Source organism: Trichosurus vulpecula, chromosome 6, assembly GCF_011100635.1.
Source record: "Trichosurus vulpecula isolate mTriVul1 chromosome 6, mTriVul1.pri, whole genome shotgun sequence".
Lineage (NCBI taxonomy): Eukaryota > Metazoa > Chordata > Mammalia > Diprotodontia > Phalangeridae > Trichosurus > Trichosurus vulpecula.
In genome coordinates, this window is record NC_050578.1 from 203,099,578 (window position 1) to 203,121,064 (window position 21,487).

The 21,487-nt window shown below is 41.4% G+C and overlaps 1 protein-coding gene across 3 annotated transcripts in view; it reads right to left on the reverse strand.

Moving 5' to 3' along the window:
• PPP2R2C (protein phosphatase 2 regulatory subunit Bgamma) overlaps positions 1 to 21,487 on the reverse strand; it is a 393,716-nt gene that overhangs the window by 37,653 nt on the left and 334,576 nt on the right. For all 3 annotated transcript variants that reach the window (XM_036763511.1, XM_036763509.1, XM_036763510.1), the window contains one exon: positions 7,678 to 7,842. In XM_036763511.1, coding sequence (XP_036619406.1) covers positions 7,678 to 7,842 — 165 coding nt within the window. The remainder of the gene's footprint in view (positions 1 to 7,677; positions 7,843 to 21,487) is intronic.

Below are 21,487 nucleotides of genomic sequence, written 5' to 3' on the forward strand. Positions count from 1 at the left end.
AACTAAGTTATAAACCTAATTCTCCCCGATCTATCCCTACAAAGACTGAGAATGAGGCAGTATGTGTGTATGCCCCAGAGGTGTTGGAAGGATGTTTATACATTTATTTTTGCAATATCTTTGAAGTAAATAGCCCTTTTTAAAAGTGAATTGACGTGGTTAAGTGGAACTTGGGGTACTAGTCACTGTCCCCAAACAAGTCTTGCCACTGGACTCCCATGACTCTGGAGGAGAACACGAGACTTTGCTCTGTCCCATTACCCAATTCATGCACAAGTCAAGACGTCACCCTCATGATGCCATCGGGTCTCTTCAAGAATAAAGGATGGACAACGAATGGGGAAACACAGCTAACGGGGGCTTAAACTGATGGCAGTAGAGAAGAAGAAGCCCCTCAGGCTCTGCTAGAACCCTGAAAGGAAGATGTAATAGCTTGGCTCACATAGAGAGGACCAGAGTGTGTCTGCCCTACAATAGCATTTTATGAAAAAGAAGTGGGGAAATGGCTGTTTTTCAAATACTGTTGACCCAAAGCAATACCCTAAACCACTTCTAGGCATGCTGAAAACATTTCCTAATGGGGAACTGTGCAGTCTCTGTTCAGGTGTCCCTTTGAAAACCACAAGGTCGAGCCAACATGCAACATCCAAGACAGGGTTGATCAATGGCTCTATTAACCCAAACCATTAATTAGTGAGGAGATTGATTCCTCTATTTCTCATCTCCTCAACTGACACTTGACTTTCTTACTTGGACAGTGGCATCCTGTGGGAATTGCCACACTCAATTCTTTTGAAATCTCTGGCTTGGAGGTGACTCTCCCGCCTCTTTATCACCTAGCTTTTCAGCGACTATGCTCTGCCTCCCCCTGATAATTTGCCTCCCCCCTCCACTGATTCAGCATGCTTAGAAGATACTCAATCACCCTAGTGGTGTCTTACCTGCCCCATCCCAAACAGTATTACCATAGGTTTGGAGAGCAAAAGGCATGGCAGGCAATATCAGAAAGCTGAGCTTCTTTAAGACAGTATCAGGAACTGACATAATGAGTCTGAGTTTTTTCAATATATTGGACCACAAGATTTTTTTTATAGTTTGAGATGTTTCCTCTGGAGGTCCACTTGACAGTAAGGCAGACATTGCAAACGATTCAGCATTGAAAGGGCAGATCCTCTTATTTCTGTTCCCTTTTTGCCAGTCTTCCACTCTGAGTGGAGGTGAGAGACAATGTCAACTGGGTCTACCCAAAGGCAACCCAAGGTTGCCAGCAAGGTCCGGAGGAGTTTGGAAGATTTAAAGGCAAACAAATCATCCACAAAGTAATAAGCAAATTGATTCCTGCTATTTTTTGTTTTATCTAAACTGTTCTGGGAAAGACATAGAGAATGCTCAAAGGATGATGATGATGGTGATGATAATGATGATCCAATAAAGAGCACCAATAACACCTTTTTAAGATTTAGAAAGCACCTTATAGATATCATTTGATCTTTACAGCAACAATCACAAGTTAGATGTTACCACTCTCCTCATTTTAAAGATGAAGAAATTGAAGCTGAGAGAGGTTAAAAATTTTCCCTGGTTCACATAGCTAAGAAATGCTCAATTATTCCTAACTCCAAGTCCAGAGTCCTATACATTAAGCTACCTTGCTGCATTGATCAGCAAAACCAAGGAAAGAGTATGTTTTGGGGGGAGACTTTGAGCGTTAATGGCTGGCTGCTCAGTGGGTATGAGTGAAAAGAGAAGTGTAGAAACAAACACTGCCTAAGAAACCAAAGATAAGTATGAGGGAAGGAGAGGCTGTCTATGATTACAGGGAAACCTCCCACCAAAGGGACCTCCTAGTCTAAGAAAGGATAGAACAAATAGGAACATCAGTACCCTTGTCCTTCCAACTAGAGGAAAGACTAAAAATTCCCCTTTTTATATCAGGCATTTTCCAGTTGATAAAATGCTTTGCTCAGGATGTTGGTAATGCAAGTATAATTATTTCTACTTCACAGATAATCTGAGGCCCAAGGAAATGATGGGATTAGCAAAGGGTCATAAAGCTGAAAGTGTCAGAATCCGGAAATGAAATCAAAGTCTTCAGAATCCAAGTTTCTTTCCTCATCACCAAGGTGTTTTAAGAATAGGAAATATGTTTTTAACTTCTATATACTCCTCATAATTCCCTGTATGTTATAGGTGCTTAATATATAGTCACTGACTGATAGAAAATGGTGCTAACCAAGTAGTAACAAAGTACTTTATACTTTTGCCAAAACACTTGCACATCAAAAGTCTCCATCGAGACTCACAACAATCTCATGACATGATCAGGGCAAGTTTCATTACACCCATTTCAGAACAGGAAACTGAGGCTTAGAATGTCACTAGCCTGCAGTCACACAAAAGTCCATTTGCCTTGATTCCAAGTTCATAGAAGAAGGAGGACTTCAGCTATGCCTTGAAGGATAGGGTAGCGTCTGGAGATGTCTGGCTCAAGCCAAAATAAAGAGCTCAACCAGTCGTGGGCTGTATTGCAGTGGTGACACTTTGCGGGGCAAAGTTTAGACCAGATGGCAAGTCAAGTCCTTTGCACCTGAAATTGTGTGGGATCCTGTGACTTCAGAATGGCTTTTCGCTTTTCTTTTTTTTTTTTGCTTACGCTTTATTCATGGTCCCATAGATTCCCTGCTTATCACAGCACATGCCTCTTGGTGGGTTCAGCTGAGCCAGCATGTTCAATCTCTCTCCCTATTATGTCCTCCAGGTTCTATAAACTGACCTTATCAGTGCTTATCGAGCTCAAAGTGCCTGACTCCAGGTCCAAGTAGCCTTGTTACATTAAATGGCTATTTTCTAACTCATGGGTCTGGAAAATGGGGTTTAATCAATATCCATCAGGCCCTGCTTTCCCTCCAGGCATAAAATGCTTTCTCTTCCTTGCAAGAGAGCCAAGAATTTTACCTCCCATCCCCATCAGTTGTGATCAGAGGTTGGCTCTGAGTCAGAGAGAAAAAGGCCTGGCTTTGGAGAAGAGGCAAAGATGTGCAGTGAGAAGAACCACAGTCAAGAATATTCAGTTTTGTTCAATGACAGGAGTTCATGGATCATGGATTTAGAGCTTTAAAGGACCATGGGGTCGTCTAGTCCAACCCCCTCATTTTATATCTGAGGAAGCTGAGATTAAATGACTTGATCAGCCCTTTGACTGAATCCAAACTTCACAGAACAAATCCCCTTAATAAAAGGATTTCTTCTGTAAAACTTGGATTCAGTCAAAAGATCATTGATTCTGGTGCATGCTGTCTATGGGCTCTGGAACCAAAGAGTGATTCTGGACTGGCCTAGATAGGCTCTTGTGCCACAACCATGACACAAGGGGAGAAAGGTATTGAAGTTAAGACTGCAGGCCCAAACCTCAGAGAGTTAGCTGGGCTCTCTGACTTCACTCTACTTCACTACCACACACTGGCAGACTGGCCCATCAGAGTCTGAAAGACCAAAATATAATGGTGAGGCTATAAGCCTAAGGGCATGTGCTGGAGGTAGATTATACCAATTCAACCCACTGATACTGGGAGTTTCAGCACAGTAGAGATATCCCTACACTGTGGAGGGCACCTCAATACCCTGTTGTACCCCATTTCCCTGATTCTACCTCCAATTCAACCCATTGACCCCAACACTGCCAGATGGGGTGGTAATAGTACTAGCATTCCATGAAGTAGGTTGTTTCTGTGATGTGAATGGATGGGTTTTTACACACACGCATACATACCCCAAACTAGAACTTTCCCTCACTGTGCCTGGCTCTCCACAGAAAGAGGTACATATCTCTGTGTCCTGGAGGGCCTGAGGTCTGAGATTCAGTCCAATCCTTTTATTTCTTTAGGCCACTAGAAATTCTGAAGTTTGGGGTTCAACAAGTTAACAGCTTAGGTACCTCCTAAATCTGAAGGTCTATGAATCTGTGAGTGATTGATCAGCAACCACACTCTAACACTTTAGTCGGGAGAAATGCTGAAAAACTAGGATAGGGTGGGGAATCTGCAGCCTTGAAGCCACATGTGGCCTTTTAGGTCCTTGGATGTGGTCTTTTGACTGAACCCAAGTTTTACACAACAAACCCTTTTATTAAGGGGATTTGTTCTGTGAAATTTGGATTCAGTCAAAAGGTTACACTTGAAGACCTAGAGGGCTACATATGGCCTCAAGGCTTCAGGTTCCCCACCCCTGAACTAGGTATCAGAAAACATGCCCCAGGTCCACACAGGCTGTCTTGGGTCCACTTATTGCCCTAATATCTATTTCAGCAGTGATATGATACTTGACTACTTTGCAAAACCTGTAATTTTCTTGGTGTGGATACTCTCTCCATTGATGTGTATTACAATCCTACTACCCACCCCTTCTTCTCCTGTGAGATTCTTTTTCTCCAAAGTACCTCAGCAGGATGAGCTAGAAGGGACCTTAGGAATCACTTCATCCTATCCCTTCTTTTACAACTACAAGGTGGGGAAACCTGAAGCCTAGAGAGAAGTGACTTTGAGGTTGCTCAAGTAATAAGAACTGGGTGTCTAGGTCCCCTAACTCTAAAAATGTCATTCCTGCACTAGACCATGCTGGCCCCTCTAAGCTTTCTTAGTAAAAGATCTTCATAGGGTGCTCTTACAAAACAAATTCATCCATCCCCTCCTGGTGGACAGCCCTCTGGTGAGGTACACCTCTGAACTCCACTTTACTGCACCCGGGGTAGCAAAAAGATCATTTGTCAACTGACTCACACCTTAGTCATAAGGCAGCTAGGTGGCATAGTGGATATAGAGTCAGGAAAACTTGAGTGTAAATTCTACCTCCCATATTCATTGGCTGTGTGATCATGAGCAAATGACTTAATCTCTTTAGGCTTCAGTTTTCATGATGGTGATGGTGATGATGATGGTGATGATGATGATGATATTACCTTCCATCCTTCCATCATAGGGTTGTTGTGAGGACAAAGTGAGGTAATATTGGTAAAGTGCTTTGCAAACACTTACAGTGTAATTTTCTTGCTGTTTAGTCCTTTAGTCATGTCTGACTTGACAAAGATAATAGAATGGTTTGCCATTTCTGTCTCAAGTGTGTCCCCACTTTATAGATGAGGAACTGAGGTAAATAGGGGTTAAATGACTTGCCCAGGGTCACACAGCTAGTAAGCATTTGAGGCCATATTTGAACTCAGATTCTCCTGCCTCTAGGCCTGGCACTCTCTCTGCTGCACCACCTAGCTGCCCAAAGTGCTATCTAAATGCTAGCTACTTTTATTGTTGTTATCTTTGTGGATAGTTCTTCTTGGTAGGACTTTCTAGAGTTTTATACTCTATTGACATGGCTTCTGAAAAACCAAAGCCTCCTTCCATGCCATGATGAGGCTACTGGTAGAAGATTTTAACGAAGGCACACATATCTATTTTACACAGACAAGTGTCCTCTTGAGTAGGACAAGTTGACTGATATACAGATAGCACTTAGATCACCTCTTTCCCAGACACTGATTGAAAACAATTTAAATTTGCATATACCCCCTTCTCTGAACGCTAGTGGGCTGATTGCACTTGACTATATTATCAAACTGTCTCTCTTCATTGTCCTTTCCTGTCCATTTCTTAAACGATGAAGGGTAAGAAACAACAAACAAACAGAAAAAACCCTCAAAATGTTCCACTGCCCCTAAGGTTTCACCCACTGGGGTTCCCCGATTCCTACTTCACAGGGCCTATGCAGAAAAGGAGGCAATTGGGCTGGTGGTGTATAATGATTCCGACAAGCAGAAGGCTAGGAAGGATATGGCTCTTACTAGAGACCAGCTAGTGTTACGGAGGACTTGAAACTCACATAAAGCACTGTATTGATGAGTGGTGTGATCAGTGCCCAAGTTTGACAATCTCATTCCCTGCTCAAAAAATTGCAGCAGTTCCTGATTACCTGATGGATAAAATACCAGCTCCTCTTTTGGTATTTAAAATCCTTCACAATATGATTCCACCCTTTCTTTCTCACCCACCACGTTCCAGTCAATATAGGCAATGCCCCCCTTGATATCATAATAGCTAGCATTTATATAGTGCTTTAAGGTTTCCAAAGCACCTTACAAATATTATCTCACAACAACCCAGCAGGGTAGGTACTATTACTGTATTCATTTTATAGATGAGGAAATGGAGGCAAATAGCAGACAAGTGACTTGCCCAGGGTCACACAGCTAATATATGTCAGGTCTTCCTGCCTCCAAGCCCAGTACTCTATCCACTATACTATCTAAATGCCCTAGCTGTATCAGTATAATAATTATATTACCTACCACAAAGGGTTTGTGCGAAGGAAAGTACTGTACGAGCTATTATAGTCATTAATATAGTATCCTTAGTTATTATGTAACTATTGAAGTATAATATAATTTATTTTTTAATTATTATAATTAATAGCTTATATTTACTCAGAATTGGAGGCATGGTGTGGTAGATAAGATAGCTGGCTTCAAAGCCAGGAAGATCTGGATTCAAGTCCTGCCTCTGACAAAAACTATTGGGTGGCCCCAGGCAAGTCCCCTAACCTCTTCAGTGCCCCAGACAACTCTGTAAGACTATAGGCTAAGGAGAAGGTGATGATCTGCATAAGTAAAGAAAATTTCCCCACTTGGGAGCTCCTTATACCAATGAAATCACAGTCCTATACCTAACTCTATGTGACTGATCTTTCACTTTTAAGATACTATTTATTCATTCATGTAGTATGATGAATCCTTTCTGATATAAACCTTATTTGTTGGGTTATATAAATATTATTATCCCCGTTTTTTAAGACCGGAGCCACGCTTTCATTTGTACAGGGAATACCTGAAGAGGAAACTTCTTCACCCAGTGTAGCTCAGCAATTTGCCACCATCCACTGTGGTAGATACTGTACACTATAGTAGACCTCTTCTCCCACTTTTACAGGCAAGATAAATTGAATCTCAAAGCCCCAGTGAATTGCCCTTCCCCTCTATTCCCCATGTACATCATCTAAATAAAAGTCTAAGCTGGCACCTAAAGCAAAGTTTTCTGAATTGACTTTCATGGGTCTTTCCATTAGATCATTCTGCTGCCCTTATAAATGTGGGTTATTGCTGGTGATGCCACTTTCGTTGTAGTCGTTTCAAGAGCTAGAAGTACCTTGTGGGGGGGGGGAGGGGTCACGCTGCCATTGCTGTGAGCAATGAGGAGAAGCACTAGTTAGTACCGTACCCGCCATCAGGGTTAGGGGACAGGGGAAGGGTCTAGGGTCAGTGATCTCTCAAGTCAGTTTGAGCAGCAACACTCTATGGTTCTTCAGAATGCTAGATAATAAAGACTGTGTGTTTCCATGGATACAAGGTAACTGGCAAAGTCTTGGCCCTACCCATCCTCACAGTACAGACACCTGTGCTACAGCCATGTACTAACATCAAGATCTTGGGGGCAACACAAGGAACAAAGGTGTCTACGAACTCTCCCTTCTGCACACAAGGAAGATCTAATTATGGTTTGGTATCTGTGCTGTAGCTGCGAAGTCTTCCCAGACTAAGATCATGCCATCCCTGGGACCCCTAAGACCCTGGCCGCCATCCCTGCAGGCAAGAGGACAAAGACCACTGGAGCAATGTCGCAAGGGGCAGCCACTTACGCTTGGAGTGCTTGTCACAGAGGGCCGATGCTCTCATGTCGCACAATCTCAGGGATCCTTTACTGCTGCTGTAGACGAAGAGGTTACAGTGGTGGGGATGGAACTCTGAGGCCGTGATCACTTCAGTCAGGTCCTCCATGTTGGCTGGCTTGATGTCAACGATGTCTGGAGAGAAACTGGGTTAAGGGGTAGGCGTACCATCTGGAAGCCAAGGATGACCTTGGGCTATTCTGTAAACCCAGGACCATCAGGAAGGGAGAAAACAGAAAATAAATAGTCCCTGGCATTTGCATAACGCCGTCCAAAAAAGTCTGGTACTTTTCAAAGATTATCAACTTCTGAGGCATTGAAATACCCTCAGATCCTAGAGTTAGAGGGGGAAGGAAACTTAATGTAAGCTATTAATTTGACAGATAAGGGAAGTGGGGGCCTGTGTAGAGGGTCATAGATCCTGCCGCCGTATTTAGAGCTAGATAGCATCTGCTCTTACTACCTCATTTTGTGGATGGGGAAGTGGAGGTTTCCTCACTGGAGGTTTTTAAATATAGGTTAGATGACCACTTTTTGGCCATGTTGTTGCAGGGATGTTTTGGTTTGACTAAATGACTCTTCTCATATTCCTTCTAAATCTAAGATTATGTAGATGAGGAAGTGAAGTGGTTTGTCTGAGATTACACAGCCACTGAGCAGCACTAACTCGAATTTAAACTTATGTTTATGTCATCTAGTTCAGGGTTCTTGGTACTTCTCCATGCTGCCTCCAACAATCTACTCAGGTTCCCATCTTCAGGCATTAGAAAGGAAATATGATATAGCAGAAAGATCTCTGGATGCCTTTGGAGTCAGAGCACCTGAATTCCAGGCCTGGTTTTGCCACTAATAACCTTGGGCAAATCCTTTAATCTCTATTTCTCCATATGTAAAAAGGGAATAATACTGGCTTTGCCCTACAAGGTTATTGTGAGGATCAAATGAGATGATCATAAATATAATATACTTTCTAAATTGGCAAGTAACACATACAACAGATTACCATTATGTTTCATTGAAAGATATTTGATTTTACAGTTCTCAAGAGATATTGGTTCCCTCCACCAATGAAGGATTTATATTTGTGATAAAGATACAAATACTGGATGCTATGGAACTTGATAGTTCTCACTACCAATCCCCTACTCTTTTCACTCATTCAACATATATTCAACAAATATGGAATGAGCACTATGTTCAAATTAGGTCCCACGGCTGTAATGGTAGCTACAACATAAATGAAAGGAAAGATGTATGACCAAATAGCTATGATATAACAGAGAAATAAAACCAAAAGAGATATCTGGGCAAAGCACCATGAGAATCTGGAGAAGAGAGAAATGACATTTACATTAAGGGAGTGAAAGAAGGCTTATGAAAAGGTGGTATCTGATCTAGGCCTTGAAGGAAGAGGCTTCAACAGATGGAAGCTGTAGGTGGGGAGTCCATTCCATGTATGGTGGGAGGTGGGGAAAGGGAAGCATGAGCAAAATTATGGAGATGGAAGAAGGCAGACAATAAATGAGGGGCCAGAAGCACAGGGTATCCCAAAAGCCTCCGGGGCATTTTAAGCTATAGTACTAAAACTTTTGGGATACTCTATATTTGAGTTTGGCTATGTTTTTCTTATACATCATCTCAGTGAATTATCACAGAAATTTCTTGAGATATGCAGTACAATTGGAAATGAACTAACTAAAGCCCAGAAAACTGAAAGGACCTGTATTTTTCTACTAGTGAGATCGTGGTGTGATATGTGTTCAGTTCTAGGTGCTAAGATTTTAGAAGTACATTGACAAATTGGAACATGTTTTGGAGTAGTAGCTACACCAAGCTGCAAGATGTTGATGACCTTCTAAAACAGGCCACATATTAACTTAGAAAACCACAAATTAACATTACATATGTTGTACTATATTTTTATTTATTTTGTTAAACATTTTCTAATTACAATTTAGCCCGATGCTACTTTGGAGTTTTGCAAGCTGTATGTTTGATATCTCTGTTCTAAACTATGTTTATGTAGAAGAAGAAAAGACTTAAGAGAAGATGCAACAGATGTTTTCAAATATCTGAAGATCTGTCATTCAGAAGAGAGATCAGACATGTTCTGTATGACTTGAGCAGGCAGAACTAGAAAGAATGGGTAAATGTTACAGAGAGGCAGACTTCTGTTCAGTAGAAGGATTAGAGCTATGCAAAAAGAGAAACAGATTTCCTTCTCCAGTAGAGAATTCCCTGTTAGGGCAAGTGTTCAAGTAGCTTTCTTGTCCTGTTTTAGCCAAAACTGAGTATCAGTCCAAGCTACATCACTAAATTAAATAAACTAAGTTAAGACTGTCAAAATAATTACTGCAGTGTCCAATCTGTCATCAAACTGAAGATGACTCTTTAGAGAGTTAGGGAGATAACTGGCCTAATGCGTGCTTATAATTCAATGGGTCTCCAGAAGTGTGGTACCCTAACATCAGTCAACATTTAACACTGTGCTCAGTGTCATGCTAGGCACTTTTGAAGATACATACTATATAATACCTTTTTCTCTGAATCTTAGTTTCCATATCTGTAAAATGAGGAAGATGGACCACATGAGGCCTTCATTCCTAAGAGATAAGCGATAATAACTGGTTCTGTGAGTTGTCCTGTAAAAAAAGCAATTCCGTGTTGGGATGTAGTTTCCTAAGGCTGCCACAGCAAGTCTTAATAGATATCATTATCATTATCACCACCACCAAAAGCTCACATTTACCTGAGATGCAGCACTGTGTGTATTTCCATATGTTCAATTATTACTCCGTAATAACTAAATCTTGTTCTCTTGACACCTGTAAAGCCAACTTGGTGCCCTGGGCAGGGCATTGACTATAGAGTGAGAAGACCAGTCTTTGACTCATTTGCTGTCTGTGTGACCCTGGGTGAGTCACTTCCCCTGTATGGACTTCAATTTCTTCCGATGTTACATGAGGGCGGTGTCAATTGTTGAACTAGATGGCCTCTAAGATATGTTTCTGCTATAGGTATTACGATCTCTATATGATACAGTGCAGACTGTTACAAAGTGCTTTACATACATCACAGTGGATTATCACAGAACCTGGGACAATCTGTGAAATGAGGATAATAACATTTATCCTACATATCTCAAAGGATGGACAGATGTTGAAAGTGGTTAGTAATCAGTAAAGTGCCATAAAATAATGAGCTATTGGGGATAGGATTAGGAGAAAAGTCACAGCAGCAGCAGGAGGAGGAGGAAGAGGGGGAGGAGCAGAAGAAGAAGAGAGAAGGAAGAAGAGGAGGAGGGAGGAGGAAGAAGAGGAAGAAGAAGAACAACAACCACCACCACCACCACCTTCTGGTGATGAGCTCTTGGCACTGAGTTAGGCTGGTCCTTGAATAACAGCTACATTCCACTGAGAAGCCTGGACTCAAAGCCTTTCCATCTTGGTAGGGCCTGCCATTTCTCATGCTCTGTTGGCGCTGCTCTCAACAATGGATGGCCAGCTCCAGGCCAGAATGAGTCAATGGAGTAAGGCATTAGTGAAGGAACAGTCTCAACAAAATACCCAAATGACCATACAAGGAATCCTGTGATAAAGACCAAATGAAGAACATAAATGCTAAGTGCCACAAGAGTTCAATAGAGGAACAGATAGTGAACAACCAGAGAAATTGTGGAAAATTTCATGGAGCAGGCGACATTTGAAAAGGGTCTTGAAATCTAGGTTAAGAGTTGGATGAGCAGGAGGGTGGGTCCAGGATGTCCTAGGTTGAGGGTCTAAAGCACTTTGGGTATGAGAGGTTCCCGATTCACATCCTCGATGAGCCCACATTATTTTGTTCCTTCTTGAGAAATATGGTATGGTGGAAAGCACACTGGATTTGGAGTCAGAGAACCTAGTCTGAAATCCTACCTCTGCCATTTGGATAAGTCATTTACTCTTTATGTGCCTCAGTTTCCTCACTTATGAAATGAAAGAGGTGGGCTAGATAACCTCTGAGATCCCTTTCAGCTCTGGATCTATGATCCTATTAGCTAAGGGATGGAGAGAGGAATAAGCAAGGCAAATTTGAGGGTCAGCCCAACTGGTGCCTAGATTTGGGGATCATGGGGATGGATGCCATTTGAACTGTACAATTACAAAAGAGGTGCTGTAAAAAATTTCTTCATAAAGATAATTTCCAAAACCATGCCTGAGCCCCTCCTGGTGTTTGTTTCTTAGCTTTCCTTCCATTTTCCTTTGGAAAGCCATTGCTTTTTGGTGATTCCAGTGGGTTCTGAAGACCCAACAAAATTGGTCACGCTGTCTGCACATTGGGAGAGATGGAGAATTGATCAGACATTAAGTAATGAAGAAGACATCAAATATAAACAGAGCACATGGAACAGTAGGAGAAAATGCCTTCTTTTGTGAGCTGCTGATGACAGGAAGACTTGATGGATTCTCTGGGCTATGGCCAATAAAGAACCATCCCTGATGAATGATCAAATGAGCCAATTAATATTCCATTTCCTAACAGAAATACAAAAAGAGAAAAAAGAAAAGAACTAATTTTTTCAAGGTAATGGCTTGAATTACTTGAGATATGTGAATTTTTGGCCCTCTCTGTAGTGTGCATGTTGCTCCAGCCCAGATCACAGAATCTCAGAGCTGGAAGGGATCTCAAAAGTTATCAGAGATATAACCTTCATCTGATTAGAAAATTCCCCTGCAATATCTCTCACAAATAAACTTCTCTGAAAGACCATCTACTGATGGTGAGCTTAGTAGGCCCAAAGTGGTCCAATTTAGTGTTGGACAACTCTGATCTGGAACTTCCACACAATTCTTTCTCCTCTAAGGACCAAGCAGAACACGTTTAATCCCTTTTCCTTATGAAGGCTGTTTAAACATTTAAAGACAGAGGTATTCTTAGTGTCATAAATCTTAGTGTAGTAAAAACCAGTACTCAACCTGGACCCAGGAAACTTCTGGGTAAAAATATAATCTCCAACATTTATGTGACATTGGTCAAGTTCACTTAACCATTCTAAGCAATCTGTAAAATGTACCACCTAAGTACCAAACTTTATAGAGCTATTTGAGAATCAAATGAGACAATGTGTGGAAAGAACCTTGCAAAATGTGAAGCACTGTAATTGTGTCATTACTATCATCATTATTACTTTCCTAGCTAATCATCTCCAATGCCTTCATTCAGTTCTTTTGTGGAATGGTTTCAAGTATATATCCTACCCTGGCCACACTTCTCTGTATTTCCCCGCCTATCAATTTCCTTTCTAATATGCATAGGCCAAAACTGAAAAACATATTTTAGATGTGGTCTGAGCACCTCTGTTCCCAGTGAGTCTGAATAAAGCCCAATCTCCTTAGCTGAGTATCCAAAGCTTTCCCTGGTCTGGTTCTAACCTTAATTTATCAGTCTTTATTCCTCATACATGTGTGTCCTGCTCTACCCACTGTTCAGCCTCTGAACCCATCCCACACTTTCCTGTCTTCCTAACTTTGTCCATATTATTCATTGTCTCCGGAATGGTCTACCTCATCTGCACCCTCTCTTCAATCAAATCCCTCTCATCTGCCAAAGTTCAGTTTGTGTCGCCTCCTTCAGTAAAATCTTGCTTGATTATTGCACACATTCCCTGAGCTGTTACTCCCAGGCTTTATAACCCTTGGTTTTCTGATCATTTTCAATGTTTGTTTTGACCTTAGCTAGACTACACATGCCTTGAGGGAAGATATAGGTCAAAGAAGAGCAGGATTTGAACTATAAGGGACCCTTCCAGGGCATCCAACCAGTCCGTGTAACTATCTGAGCAGGAAAGTACTCTGCAGTGTCCTTGGCTAGGCGGTCCTTCTGGCACTGCCTGAAGGCTTCTAGTGAGAAGGATTTCACTAGCTCTTGAGGTTACCCATTCCATTTGGGGGTTGTTTTAGCTATTAAGAATTTTTCCTGACTTCTGGGTGTGGAGCCAAGATGGCGGCTGGAAAGCAGGGAATTGAGTGAGCTCCCCACCACATCCCTCCAAAAACCTATAAAAATGGCTTGGAACAAATTCTAGAACTGCAGAACCCACAAAATAACAGAAGGAAGCAGGGATCCAGCCCAGGACAGCCTGGACGGTCGATGGATGAGGTCTATCACGCATGGAGCGGAGGGGAACAGAGCTCAGCGTGGGAGGCAGCAGGACCAACCAGACCAGGAGCCGGGCAGGACAGGCCCTAGCACCCTGAATCAGTGAGCTGTGGCAGTTATCAGACCTCTCAACCCACAAACACCAAAGACAACAGAGAAGGTTAGTGGGAAAAGCTGCGGGGGACAGAGTTTTCGGTTCAGCCACTGCCCCAGGGGCAGCAGGGGAGGTGCAGCTACAGAACTACAGCTGCAGTTACTTCCAGCCCCAGGCCCATGTGGTGGCAGGAATTAAGTGGCGGATCAGAGCAGGAGTGCAGAGCCTGTTAAAGATTTGCGTCAGGTCCAGGCTGGTGGTTCTTGAGGAAGGAGGAGTGCTGGGGTGGCAGAGCTGGCTGTATAGAAATAGCTCTGAAATCAATGGCGTATCCCCTCAAGCCTGGAACAAAGTACTCTTTGCTCTACAAGCAGTCATACCCCGACGAATAACTCAAGGGTCAAGTAAGTTGGCTGGGAACATGGCCAGGCAGTGAAAACACACCCAGATTCATCCTCAGACTTTGGAATCCTTCTTTGGTGCAAAGGAAGACCAAAACATACAGCCTAAAGAAGTCAACAAAGTGCAAGAGCCTACATCAAAAGCCTCCAAGAAAAACATGGAAGAGCTCAAAAAGGAGTTGGAAAAGCAAGTTAGAGAAGTAGAGGAAAAATGGGGACGAGAAATGAGAATGATGCAAGAAAACCATGAAAAACAAGTCAATGACTTGCTAAAGGAGACCCAAAAAAAAAAAACTGAAAAAAATATTGAAGAAAACAACACTTTAAAAAATAGACTAACTCAAATGACAAAAGAGCTCCAAAAAGTCAATGAGGAGAAGAATGCCTTGAAAGGTAGAATTAGCCAAATGGAAAAGGAGGTCCAAAAGACCACTGAAGAAAATACTACCTTAAAAATGATATTGGAGCTAGTAGAAGCTAGTGACTTTATGAGAAATCAAGATATTATAAAACAGAACCAAAGGAATGAAAAAATGGAAGACGATGTCAAATATCTCATTGGAAAAACCACTGACCTGGAAAATAGATTCAGGAGAGATAATTTAAAAATTATTGGACTACCTGAAAGCCATGATCAAAAAAAGAGCCTAGATATCCTCTTTCAAGAAATTATCAAGGAGAATTGCCCTGATATTCTAGAACCAGAGGGTAAAATAGAAAATGAAAGAATCCACAGATCGCCTCCTCAAATAGATCCCAAAAAGAAAACTCCAAGGAACATTGTCACCAAATTCCAGAGCTCCCAGGTCAAGGAGAAAATACCGCAAGCAGCCAGAAAGAAACAATTTGAATATTGTGGAAAAACAATCAGGATAACACAGGATCTGGCAGCTTCCACATTAAGGGATCGAAGGGCTTAGAATACGATATTCCAGAGGTCAATGGAGCTAGGATTAAAACCAAGAATCACCTACCCAGCAAAACTGAGTATCATGCTCCAAGGCAAAATATGGACTTTCAGTAAAACACAGGACTTTCAAGCTTTCTCAGTGAAAAGACCAGAGCTGAACAGAAAATTTGACTTTCAAACACAAAAATCAAGAGAAGCATGAAAAGGTAAACAAGAAAGAGAAATCATAAGGGACTTACTAAAGTTGAACTGTTTTGTTTACATTCCTACATAGAAAGATGATGTGTATTATTCATGAGACCTCAATATCATAGTAGCTGAAAGGAATATGCATATATATATACATATATAATGTGTGTGTGTAAACATATAAATACATATGTGTGTGTCTATGTGTGTAAATGTAGGTATATATACATATATGTGTATACACACACACACACACACACACACACACACACAAAGGGCACAGGGTGAGTTGAATATGAAGGGATGATATCTAAAAAAAATAAAATCAATTTAAGGGATAAGAGAGGAATATATTGAGAAAGGGAGAAAGAGAGAGATAGAATGGGGTAAATTATCTCTCATAAAAGTGGCAAGAAAAAGTGGTTCTGTAGGAAGGGAAGAGGGGGCAGGTGAGGGGGAATGAATAAATCTTGCTCTCATCGGATCTGACCTGAGGAGGGAATACCATACATACTCAATTGGGTATCTTACCCCACAGGAAAGGAGGAGGAAGAAGATAAAAAAGGGGGGGACGATAGAAGGGAGGACAGACAGGGGGAGGAGGTAATAAAAACAAACATTTTCGAAAAGGGACAGGGTCAAGGGAGAAAATTCAATAAAAGAGAATAGGTTAGGAAGGATCAAAATATAGTTAATCTTTCACAACATGAGTATTGTGGAAGGGTTTTACAGAATGATATGCATGTGGCCTATGTTGAATTGCTTGCCTTCTTAGGGAGGGTGGGTGGGGAGGGAAGAGGGGAGAGAATTTGGAACTCAAAGTTTTAAAAACAGACATTCAAAAACAACAACAACAACAAAAATTTTTTTTCATGCAACTAGGAAATAAGATACACAGGCAATGGGGCGTAGAGATTTATCTTGCCCTACAAGAGAAGAAGGGAAAGGGGGATGGGAGGGGAGTGGGGTGACAGATGGGAGGGCTGACTGGGGAATGGGGCAACCAGAATACATGCCATCTTGGAGTGGGGGGAGGGTAGAAATGGGGAAAGAATTTTTAATTCAAACTTGTGAAAATCAATGCTGAAAACTAAATATATATTTAAAAAAAAAGAATTTTTCCTTAAATACGGGGCAGGGAGGAATGGAGCTAGAAGGGTTATCTAGGTTAACTCTTTTACTTAAAAGAGAAGGAGGCTGAATCTCAGAGAAGGGAAATCAATTGCCCCAAATCACGTCCCTTTCTACTTAATCCTGCTTTAATATTTAAGAAGATCTTCCTTATATTTAACCAGCTCTGACCTACTACCTAAGTAACCTTGGGTACTTCATAGTTCTCTGTATGTCCCTTAATAATGATAATAATAATATTCCTTTAATAATCTATAAGAACAGAAGCAAAGTCTTATCTAAATGTTTTATGTTCTCTGGCACAAATCACAATGTTCTGAACACCATATGTCTTTAATGAATACTTATTACCTATCTGAATGATTTGGAAGGAGAAAAGAGTTGATAGCATAGTGTAGGGACAACTAATCCATACATAAGGATCCCTGCAGCCCAAAATTTGACATAGCTTTAAAATGTAATGCTATCTGTGTTTTATTGCATTTTTATTTCTTTTGTTAAATATCTCCCAACTACATTTTAATCTGGTTTGGTCCAAATTTGGGAGAACTGCATGCTGGACACCTCTGGTGTATGGAAATTGGCACTCTGGAAGCCAGAGGAGCTGGCTTCGAATTCTGACTCTGATACTTATAATGTATGTGCCCAATTTCACCTCTATTTACCTGGTTCCTTGTAGGTAAAATGAAGGGGAGGAGGAAGAGGAGGAGGAGGAGGAAGAGGAAGAGGAGGAGGTTTCTTCCACCCCTAAAATTCCATGTTTTAATATCCTTTCCAACTCTAAATCTTAGGGAGTGCCTTTTAAGGTTAATATATTTAGTTCTAATTTCACATGTAACAGGAAGAAGTAAGCAGAGGATGCTGAAGAATTCTGGACCGGCTGGAACAGAGGGTGCATGGAAGGGAAAAGAATAAAAGGCAGTAGGCTTGAAGTGAAGAGGCTCTGGACTGGGGTGGCCAGAGCTCTAGACCAAGACTTAAAAGACCTAAGTTGAATCCCAGCTTTTCTACTTTCTAGTTGTGTGACTGGGGGCAACTTACTTTGCGTCTACAGGCCTCAGTTTCCTCATATCTAAAATAGGGATAATGTATGCTATACTTCACAGGATATTGTGTGGAAGGCATTTTTAACCTTTAAAATGTTACATAAATATAATATTTAACAATTATCATTACCAATACAGTCTACTGAATAAGATCTAATCTTGCATGGATGATAAAGTATTGCTTCTACTTCTGGAAAAAGACAATAAGATATACTAGCAGAGTGTACCTATTGGATTTCAGCATAAAGGCCAAGCTGAGTAGGTCTCACAAGGATTCAAGTCCCTAGTGACATATTGTTATGTGTATAAATATCAAGCACATGTTTTTCAGCCAATTGGCTGTTAAAGTTGTGATTCTGTGAAATGGTTTTTGTTCTCTTAACATTTCACTGAAATAAAAATTGTTGTTCTGTTAAAAACAAAACGAGGCCCTCCACAAGCTGGCTCCCACCTACCTTTCCATCTTGATTTTGTCTCTCTCCTCCCTTCCCTCCCATCCCACTCCTTGACAATCTTTACATTGCAGTCAAACCAGACTAAGGAGGTTTCTGGCAAATTTGGCATTCCATCTCCCCACCTCCATTCACTTGCACGAGCTGGTCCTCATTCCTGATCTTCCCTTCCATCTCATCATTGCCTCTTCAAAACCACATCTTCTTTCGAGTCCAAATGCAGATCCATGAGGCCTTCCCTTATTTCTCCCACCTCAGTTGTTAGTACTCCATGCCACCTAAATATTCCCTTATTTCTTTGTGTCTGTTAAAACTCTTGGTATAAGGAACCTAAGTTCCTTGAAACCAGATACTGTTTTGTCTTGGTTCTAGCATAATAGATAGAGCTCTGGACCTAGAATTAGGAAGACCTGAGATCAAACATGGCCTCAGACAATAATTAGTTATATGACACTGGGTGAGTCATTTACAATTGTATACCTCAGTTTCCTCATCTATAAACTGGGGTAATAATCACGCCTAACCCTCCCACTCCCGAGTTGTTATGAGGATTAAATAGCAGTCTCCTTACGTTTCCAATCTCATTTTACTCACTCAACAGCCTTATGGTAGATGCGACGTTGTCTATTTTATAGATGAAGAGGAAATGAACTTGGAGATACTAAGTGACTTTACCACAGCATATGGTAGAATTTGAGCCCAACTCCTGACTCCACGTCCAAGTGTGTAAAACATTTTCTAACTATAAAGCACAAGACAGATGTCAACTGCTATTATAAGGATTAGTAGATATCACCTTATTTTTATTTTATTTTGGTTTTTTGTTGATGTTGTTTTCCTAAACACAGGAGCACAAGAAAAACAACGGATAAGTCATGCTTTCGATTAATCAGAATGCTATGTTGTTAATCCTTTGCTATGTTAAAAATGGATTCAGAGGATAGGATTACACAGAGAGCCCCTCATAGACACAGGGCAGTATTCAAGCAAAGAGAGGCAGTTTGGTGCAATGGATGGAGTCCTAGACTTGGAATCCAAAGATCTGAGTTTGTGTACTGGTTGGGCATGCCACTTCCCCTCTCTAGTCTCAGTTTCCTCATCTGTAAAATAAGACGGTTGGCCAAGATGATCTGTAAGGCTCCTTCAGACTCTAAAAGTCTATGAGTCAATTAATCCATTCTGAATTCAATGACACGCATGGCATGTCGATGCCATAACGACCTATCTCTCCGAAGTAAGAAGGCAGATAGCCAGATGTTAAGAGTCCAATAAGAGAGCAATTTTCTGCATCTTTTATCTTGGAAGCCTGCTGTTCAAAGGCACTGGTTTGAGAATGGATTATCAATAGGTTAATGGACTTGGCCTTTCGGCTTGATTACAGGGTGTTTCCAGAGGCAAAATGATGGCCTGCCTGTAGGTTTTAACCACTCTCATTGCCATTATGACAATTATGGGCAATTGCTCCATCTTCAACCACTTCGATGGCTGTAAGCACGGGGCAATGCATTCTTCTGGAGACCTAGAGCACCCCAATTATAGCTGCAACCTCTATGAACCCATCTGAAGCCCAGCAGCACAGATAGAGGCAGAAGGCTCATGCTACTCAAGGCCTGGCTACCTCTAATTGCTGCTAATGTGAGGTTGTATTGATCCAGTGCTTCTGATTACAAGTCTGTGGGCCTGGTAATGCAGTGTATTCCCCATTGCCAGCTGACATGGATGGCCTTTGGGACTGCAATTCTTCCACTGGATCAGTACCTAAAATCCCTGGGGCTCTCTCTCCATGAACTGTTTCTTATATCCTAACCCTATCTTTTCAGATGACCTATGATTTCATTGGCAGAGGCAAATTGTAGTGTGCAAACTCTATCCACCTCTGTGCAACTTAAAGAGTTGGAAAGTTGCCTGGGGGGCTCTGAAAGGTTAACTAACTTGCTGAGGGTCATGAAGCCAGCATGTATCAAAAGCACTACTTGAGTCCAAGTCATCTTGACTCTGTTTACTACACCATACTGCCTCTTAAAAATTCTCAAATCGTTCAAAAGATGTGGTCATTTTGTATTTCGAACTTAGGAATAAAACATGGAGATTGGATAATGGGATTGGTATTTTAGCAATCTGACTCAAACAACCATTTCAAGGGGCATCTTTTCTCTTTAAAAGGGGGACATTATTTTTACCAGCATGGAAAGTCAATGTGACCAAAACTGCATTCATCATTTTCCACTGACGACTCTCCACTTTCTCCAGACTTTTCTATTTCTGTTTATTAGCCCCACCTCCATAAAAGTACAATCCTGATGCCTCACTACAGCGTGGGGGTCACTCAGGGTTCCTAAAGGCTATCGCCATGAGTGATAAGCTTTGGCAGGTTCTACCACACTGACAAAGATTCTGACCTTTTCTGCTACCCAAGGTCCAGCTTAGCTCAGGATGAAAAAACTTGTTAATACAAGGCGAGCCATTGGGAGACAAATCCTTTGGCAATGGTGACCTAAGAAAAATGAAAAATAACCTCCAGTCCTGGAGTTTTCAGTCCCCTTCTGCTTCTATCAGGATGCTGATAGAGTAGAGGGGACATAGGCAGGCATAATGTTTAGACTGCCTGTAAACATTAACTATTGGTATTCTAAAGATGACACTCTGGTCCAATGTCCAACAACTCAACACCTTACCAGAGCAACTGATTCATATCTAATTTGAACATTTTTGCTATAAATGAAACCAAAAGATATAAAGATGTTGTAGCTAAGGAGGTAGACATGTCTCTCCATCTTGAGAAACTTTTGAAAAATATCTCAATCACATCCAGATTGTCCATATCTACGGAACAGACATCTTCTAACCTACCAATTTTGGGTTGGGGTAAGTGGGGGAGGTTGGAGAAAGGGGACATGAGGGTTCCAGACCCATTACTTTATCAATATGAACAACTCCTGGTATGAGAACCCTTTCCACTGACATAGACCAGAAACTCCCCTGTGACTTTTAACCTAAGGACTTTGAGAGATTAAACAGTTTGTCCAGGCTTGCACAACTGTTAGAGGTCAGAAGGAGGATTTGAACCTAAGTCTTCCTACCTCCAAGGCTGGTCCTCCGTCCACTAAGCCACACTGCCTTCCCCAGTTTAGGCACTGCCAAAATGAAATCATTCTGAAATGTCTTCTTATTAATGAATCCATGTTATCTCATGACACTACAAGATTGTAGATATAGAATTAAAAGTGAATTTACTTTATAGATGAGGAAATTGAAACCCATGGAGTTTAAGTGACTGGTCTCAAGTCACAATCAGTCATTGGCACAGTCATGATTCACATCCAGATCCTCTGACCACAAATATAGCTCTCCTCCCATTACACCACACTTCCCTCTTTAAGCACTCACCAAGTATCCCTTTAATAAACCACCAGACAAAT